Below are 7,622 nucleotides of genomic sequence, written 5' to 3' on the forward strand. Positions count from 1 at the left end.
CTGTGATTCTGTGATTCTGTGAAACGAGGTAAACAGTAAGCCTAGCAATAAGGGAGGAGAGTACTCCTCATCGCTACGGTTTCTAGAAACACCCTCATGAAAACCAGTCTTGCAGTGAGTGAATAGCATGTAGTAAGGTTCACCTAAGTGATGGTGTCAGGCTATTCCCACTCCTGAGTCACATCTGCTGAGCACCCCTCACACAGCTGGAAGGAAAAGAATTGCTGAAGACTCTCTGCTCCTTTGTATCTGATTTTTTTTCTCTTTTATGATGACTTATTTTAGGGAGCACTCAAAACTTGGGGTTTATTTTGTGAGCTCACATGCGGTGGTGCTGGCCCAATGACAGATTTCTCAGGTCAGCACTCATACTGTTACTACAAAAGGAAATTCCCTTTAGAATGCAAACCTCCTTATAGGGTGAAAAACTAAGTTGTACAGTTGTTTGCTGACTCTTTGGGTTTAAGTGAAAAAAAAAAAAGGAAAAATAAGAAAAAAAATACCCACATCCTTTAAAAGTTTTGCAATATCAGAATAAAAAGTTGCGGCTTGTTACTGACTTGCAGCAAGAAGGTCCATAGGAGCTGTGGTGATTTCTCCATTCCCTTGCTGGAAAGAAAATGAGACCACCCCAGCTCAGCTAAAAGCCCTGTGGGACTAGAGGACAGTGGTGAGGGAGGACACAGAGGCTGGAGAGGAGGAAGGAGCCCTCCAAGCCCCTTCTGGCCATGGGGACTCGCAGAGCCTGGATGCCCTACGCTGCGTTAGCGAAAGATCTGTGCAGATGTTGGCCTCAGGGAAGGAGGCACATGTATAGGGAAACCCCAGATAATTTTCAAAGCTTTGCTATATAAACATATTAAAGATCTTAAAGTAATCTGCTGGCAGAGAGCAAGAAATTTATTCCTTTTGGTGTGTTTGTTTTCAGATGCCAATCAAATGCTCTTTCCGCACCGAAAGCTTGGTGGTGGAGTTGCCTTTGTGCATGCAGTTGGGATTGGGCCCAAGAGGTGACAGCCAGCAGATAAGGACTTAATTAATGTCCAGTAAGAAGCAGGAGGGATGAATGTTATCAGCAGTTTCACCTGACTCACACGATGGACCGATAGGTTACTGAGAGCTCCATGGAGATCTCACACATGGGCAACACTTTGGTCATTCTCATCCCCTGCACTGTGAGAAAAAAGGTGAAAAATTACTAAGGACTTCACTGGAGCAGGCGTCACAATGGGCCTTTGGGAGTACTGTTGATGTTGCACGTAAAGAGAAAACTGGATTTTTATATTTTAAGTTAGACGTTTTCTGCCGGTGACAAGGGTAAAAGGCGTGATATGAACTGCTGGGCACTGGAACACAGTTCTTTTTAGCCTGCAGTTTATCTTGTGAAATGAAGGACACACAAATCGTCTGCTTTGCAAATCACGGCATTCAATGAGAAGTGCCATCAATATATTAAATAAGTATGGACGTAAATAAAGTATGTAAAGTGTTAAATAAGTTAAAAAGCAGGAAAATGAGCTTTATCATTTTTCCCTTGTAGACCAAAATCCCTCCACAGGGTTCAAAATATTTTTTGACACACACAGCTACAGAAGTTTGAAGTTCTCACTTCGAATTTTGTCAAGGAAAGAGGCACAAAACAAACTCTTATGTAAAAATCAAAGGCATGAATACACATTTCCATCAAAAAATGCAGTGAATGTCTTTCCTGGTGATGAACCGAAAAAAAATCCCTGATGCTTTTCCCAAGGGAAAAGGGATACTTCAGAGCACCACGGGGGTTCTTTGAAGAGGAGGCTGAGGGGGGATCTCATCATGCTCTACAATTACTTGAAAGGACATTGCAGAGAGATTGGTGCTGGTCTCTTCTCACAGGTAATTAGGACAGAACCAGGGGGAATGGTTTCACGTTGCAACAGGGCAAGTTTAGGCTGGACATTAGGAAGAAATTCTTCACAGAAAGAGTGGTCAGACACTGGAACAGACTGCCTAGGGAGGTGGTTGAGTCGCCATCCCTGGATGTGTTCAAGTGTCGCTTAGATGTGGTGTTGGGTGATATGGTTTAGGGGTGAACTTGTAGTGTAGGGTTAATGGTTGGACTCGATGATCCCAAGGGTCTTTTCCAACCTGAATTGTTCTATGATTCTATAATTAGAGGCCACCTTTGAAACCAGGAGAAAAGCAACCAGGAAATTAGTATATTAAACATGGTGCTTCAGAAACTTGTTCTTGGCAAATCAGTGCCTGTGGTGTTGGGCAGGTTGTGAAGCAATAGGCTGCTCTGGGGACCATGCAGAGGGGATGGGGGCATGCCCCACCATGGGGGCCTGGGGACAGGATCCAGAGGCTGGGAGGGGGAGCCTTGACTTTCCTCCTTGCATGGGACAGCAACTGCCAAATATCAACTGGAGCACTTACATCTCACCCCTGGATGAGCATAGTGCCTCTGATTCAGGCTGAGATCATATATAAACTCTTTTTTCCTTTCTTCAGTCTCTTTATGTTGTAATCCCTCTTGGTTTGTAATTTTGATGGGGTTTTTTTGCTTTCTTTTTGGTTTTGTTTTGTTTATTTGTTCTGTTTTGTTGGTTTGGTTTTTCTTTTTTTCCATTTTTTCCTGGTCTTAGCTTTTTTTCTTATTCCAAACTGGTGCAAAAATCATCACATGTGGAAATAAATCGTGGCCTCACCCAGGCTCTGTATTTCCCAGTCACACCTTCCACTTTCTGTGTTTATGTATTTCTTCAGGTGTGCAGATTACCCTGTGGTGTCCTGAAACCTGGAGGTGTCACACCCCCAGAGGTCCCTCCTTACCTGTTTCAGAGTAAGCATAACCAAATCTTTAAGGCCAGGGAAAAAATGAGGAGGAAAATATAGACTTGGATGGGAAATATATGTACATATTTTTCGGTAATTACAACCATTTAAAGCCTGAAGTACTCTCATGGCAATGAAATCAGCTGGAGCTGCCAGACGCACCCAGCAGCATCTATTTAAAAGGTTATGAGATCATGTAATAGATATGTATCTGCAGGTATGTAATAGAAACCTGATCAATAGCTCACAGGAGACTAGAAATTTATCTCTGGGATATCAAAATATGCATGGCCACATTTCCTAATTAAACACAAGAGAACCTAACCTCTGGGTGAAGCATTGAATGGAACAATGTTATCAGACCTTGCCAGGCAAACACAAGGACGGTATAAAATGAGCTGCTCCTGGGGAAAGCGGCACCTCTCCTGCACCTACCTTCCAGGAGCCATGGATCTCAAACTGATCTGCGTGCTCTCCGTCGTCTTTGTTGCAGCCCTCAGCACCTTGGCAGAGGGAAAGGAGGTACCATGTAAGTACATTCACCTGCCGTTGTCCTCACAGGTATGTTTGTCGTCTACTGGCTCTAATTGCAGCAAGAGTGCGTCTCTGGTTTATGTATCAGACAGCGAATGTCTTGCTCTGGTACTATTACCAAAGCTGGAATCTACTTTTCAGAGAAATCTATGGTAAAATAATAAAAAAAAAAGACTGTAGGTGAACTCCTGTGTTGGTGGAGTAACTGGAAACCTGCTGCAAAGGGAGAGGGACAGACATGCCCAAGAGCTTGCTAGAACAGGACCAGGACTGGAACAGGTGCTAAAAGTGTCTAGACAGTCTTCTGACATTTATTTCATGGTACTTTGCCACAAGAATACAATTTCAGAGGAGTTTATCTGCCTACTCCATAAAAGACAGGTCATTTAGATAACTTAAGAAGTGGAAAGCAAGTAACTCAATGGCAGACACTTAGGGACACCTCCAGGATTTCTCAGTTGCTGATGACTGTGCAGTAGACTTAAAAATATTAAAATTATAGCCACAACTATTTGCACATAATCCTGTGTTTTTACAGTCACTTAACAAGAATGCAAAGATTTTGTATCTTGACACTTGTTTGAATGTCCACCGGAGACTTAACTCTTTCTTTCTTCTCGTGAGATGGGCAAAGCAACAAATGTTTACTAGCACAACATTTGAAATTATGTGCTTTTACCATTTGATGTGGTCTATTTGAATGCCACAGACCCCACTGCGCTGGGCTCACTTGGCTGCAAACGAGACCACAGTTTCCCAAAAGGTGGAGTACAACCCTTACTGAAATTGGTGACTGTTTAAAAGCAGCTTCTAAACTGCACAAGTCCTGGTCTTAGCAAGCGACCAAAAAGGTACACTTGTAAAGATGGACAGGGTCTAGGCAGAAATCATTGATTCCAGTGGGCGTCTGATAAATGCACATCTGCAAATAAGTTTGCAAACTGATACCCAGCAACTTGCTACTTCTGTCCTAAACAGCAAAATGTCAATGTAAAGTGCCCCCCCGGGAGAGGAAGAACTGCGGCTACCCAGGAATCACAGAAGAGGAGTGCAGGAACGCTGGATGCTGCTTCAACAATTCAATCCGCAACAAGCCCTGGTGCTTTGCTCCTAAAGAAAAGAAAGGTAATATCTCTTGTCAGAAGCACTGATTATGCAGAAATGTGTACAAAGGGGAGCAGCTCTGCTTTTCTTCTTAGGCCAGCCAAGTGAGCACAGATCTCTATTAGATGACCAGTGGTAGTAAAATGCAAAGTGAAACCTTGTTTGCGCAACAGTCTTCTATCTCATCCTCTTCACATCAGATCTTTCCTCTTACTTCAGGCTTCTGGTGATCAAATAATCCATGCTGATTATTTAAAAACATTTCACTGCCTGCTGTGATCTTGTTCATCAGTGAAGCAAGGGATCCTCAGCAGTTTAAATGGGTTTTCTATGTGGCTCAGGAGGACTTTAGTACTGCATATCAAAGAGATCAGGAAGTCCTGAGTAGGTGAGCCCACGTGTAGTTGCTTGACACCTGTACAAAAGACAACAGACATGCTGTAAAGCTTTTGCTGTTCTTTCCAGCCTGTTTTGATAATAGTGGTTTCCTTCCTGATTCCCAGCGTAATTCCACTTGGTGGTTCTCATTTTCTCTCCTATTTTTGCTCCCAGCCTTCATTTAATGAAATGTCCAAAATATCCTAATGTAAATCCTTTTCCTCCATTAGAATCTTCCTTCTAAAGCTTCTAAACTCCTGCTTCCATGGTTTGCCTTTGTTTTGTTGGAGAAGGTAAGAGTTGCTCTCCTGGTCCTTCAAGGACTGAGCGTGTATTGCGCATCATTGCTGGACATAAACTACTTTTGCTGGGCTGACTGCCCAGCTCCTTCTTAAGAGAACATCAGGGAAATCTCAGTGGTTGCGCAGGTGAAATGAAAGGAAACGAGGGAGCAAAGGCAAGACTACCCAATGAAAGAACTTGGTGTCAGTCAAGATTGGTCAACAGGGTTCAGAATTGTCAGAGGAAAACAACTTATTTTGCTTCTGAATACTGCATTTCATGCAAATTCCGAAAAACAAATGGCAGCACCATACATTTTCTTAGAACTGCTTTTCTGAGCGGAACCATTTTGGATGAGGAAAACCGAATTATTCAGGCTGGGTGGTACAACCTCTTTACCTGTGATTTCACTCTAAATTGCTTGGATGAACCATGATTTCCTTCTAAATCACCTACCTCCTTTCCATAATTAGAGTCGGCATGCAGAAGAGGATGACTTTCCTCTTCCTGCATTATCCAGGCTGCTCTGGGTTTAGCATTGGGTCAGGTTGTGAGTACACCCTGGTCCTAGAACAGAGTCTGTGATACCAGTATGGGAGACACATGGCTCTTCACCCCATTGCTGGCTCTAGGAAAGGCAAAGCTGTGTTGCTGCTTACCAGACACTTTTAGGGGTGAATTTTGCCCACTCTGACCCATGGGACAGAGCACTGATTCCCTCTCACCTTGGAATTCAGTTCTGCCTGCCATGCATAGTAAGGATTTGGGTGAACCTGCTGCCTGAAATTGTTGTGGAGAAGGTCATCACGACTTCGTGTCTGTTCGCTGACCTCATCTTTGTGGCTTGCCTTTAATTTGTGAATTATGCCTCCAGGTAAATAGAGCATGAAATAACACAGCCTCCTTCCTGCTTTCGTTTTTTTCCTTTCTGCAGTTAGGAGAGTGTGCCCGGATGGAGCTCACATCAGGGTAAACTGTGGCTTCCCTGGCATCACGAGGAATGAGTGTGAAAGGAAGGGGTGCTGCTTCAGGCCTCATCCCGCTGGTGTCCCCTGGTGCTTCTATCACCGAACGGTGGAGGCAGGTAATGTCTTGCACCAGGCATCGTGCCCTGCATCCGCACAGAGGCACCCCAACTTCTGGCAGGATCTGTGCTGTGCTGGGGCTTGGCGTGCACCAGCTTGGTGCAGCCAGAGGTCAAGCTCAAGGGAGTGAGTGGGATGGGGTCTCCCTCCACCCCTTCCCAGTGCAGAGCTGCCTTAGCCACGGTGTGGTGAGGAAAGAGCTGGCTAAACCCTAAAACCGACCTTCTTCTTGCACATGGGGCTGGGCGTTGGTGGTGCATCTGAGGCGTTGTGGCCACAGAGGTAACCAGGGCTCAGGTGTGAGCTCAAGCCCTCAGTCAGTGGGATAGTAGAGGTGCAGCTACCAAACTTGCATCTACTTTATCACATAAGAGATAGAAGGCTTTGCTTTGGAACTGGGGAATGAAGCTTACTGAAATTCCTGATCCCCTACTTCTGTTGTCTGGGTTTTTTTTAAATTAAGATTGACCTTTCAGTATATCTAATGCAGATAACCAATAGCCTCAGCCAATTCCAACCTGCCCCACAGTGTATTTTGTACTGGAAATAATTTGTCGTCATTTGTTTTTACTGATCTGAATCAGGAAACACATGTACAGATAGGGGTTGACAAGGAAAGCAATTGCTAAAAAATTGCCTTTTCATGTCCTACATGTAAGCAAATCACTTCCTAGCATCTTGTGTAATACATGGAGAAAACATGTCTCTTAATCTGTTTCTGCTCTTCACCCCACAGTTTGTTAAACGAGAGACTTCTATCAAGAACCTTGTGATCTTTGGACCTACTCCGAAGGGAAACAACAGCTGAAGGTCACAACTCAGACTTTATAGTTGACAGCAGCTACCATTTCTACGTTGTTTTTACCTTGGATTGACTTGTTTCTGATGAAAAGTTACTTGCAGCTTTTATTCTTTCAGTAGGCTAGTACTGTGCAGGTTTTCAGTGTAATAAAAGAGCTAAGACACAATCTGTGAGTTCCCCACTGTCTTTATTTTATAGCTGTGTATCTCTCTGTTTCCCAGGAAATTTGGCATCTTAGCAACCCGCGGATGAGACAGTAGTCACTAACAATTCTGACAGGAACACAGCACGCAGCTTTTGTGTGTTAGTTACACTTCACAGCTGCAAGTGACTGCTTACACTTTTTAGCAGATACGCGGCTTCACACAGGCCACTCGCCCTTCTGAATACTGAAAATATTCCGTGTTTCCCTTTACATAGCTACAACTGTGGATTTGGTCTTTCTCTCCACTCTTAGGACATAGGAAGGGGTACACTTATTAGCTGACCACCAAATTGGTCTGACTCAGACACCTCCTGCTCTTTGCATCACCATGTCTCTGCTGCTGCCAATCCTTCAGTACCAGTGGGGCACAGAGTAGCTCAGGAAGGTGGGCACCCACCGGCTACCCTACTTAATC

General features: G+C 44.1%; 1 protein-coding gene across 1 annotated transcript; it reads left to right on the forward strand.

Annotated features, from left to right (window-relative positions):
• The first annotated feature begins 3,264 nt into the window (after nucleotides 1-3,264).
• LOC104268918 (trefoil factor 1-like) lies at nucleotides 3,265-6,944 on the forward strand. The gene is made up of 4 exons (XM_009874272.1): nucleotides 3,265-3,346; nucleotides 4,330-4,476; nucleotides 6,050-6,199; nucleotides 6,937-6,944. The coding sequence occupies exons 1-4, from the start codon at nucleotides 3,265-3,267 to the stop codon at nucleotides 6,942-6,944; spliced, it is 387 nt and encodes a 128-aa protein (XP_009872574.1).
• The last annotated feature ends 678 nt before the right edge of the window (nucleotides 6,945-7,622 follow it).

The sequence above is a fragment of the Apaloderma vittatum genome, unplaced genomic scaffold (genome assembly GCF_000703405.1).
Source record: "Apaloderma vittatum isolate BGI_N311 unplaced genomic scaffold, ASM70340v1 scaffold7198, whole genome shotgun sequence".
In the NCBI taxonomy this organism is placed as follows: domain Eukaryota; kingdom Metazoa; phylum Chordata; class Aves; order Trogoniformes; family Trogonidae; genus Apaloderma; species Apaloderma vittatum.

Coding starts and splice junctions, on each gene's coding strand:
- LOC104268918 (XM_009874272.1), top strand. CDS start 3,265: ATGGATCTCAAACTGATCTGCGTGCTCTCCGTCGTCTTTGTTGCAGCC. Junction 3,347..4,329: donor AGAGGGAAAGGAGGTACCAT/GTAAGTACATTC, acceptor TGTCCTAAACAG/CAAAATGTCAATGTAAAGTG. Junction 4,477..6,049: donor TGCTCCTAAAGAAAAGAAAG/GTAATATCTCTT, acceptor TCCTTTCTGCAG/TTAGGAGAGTGTGCCCGGAT.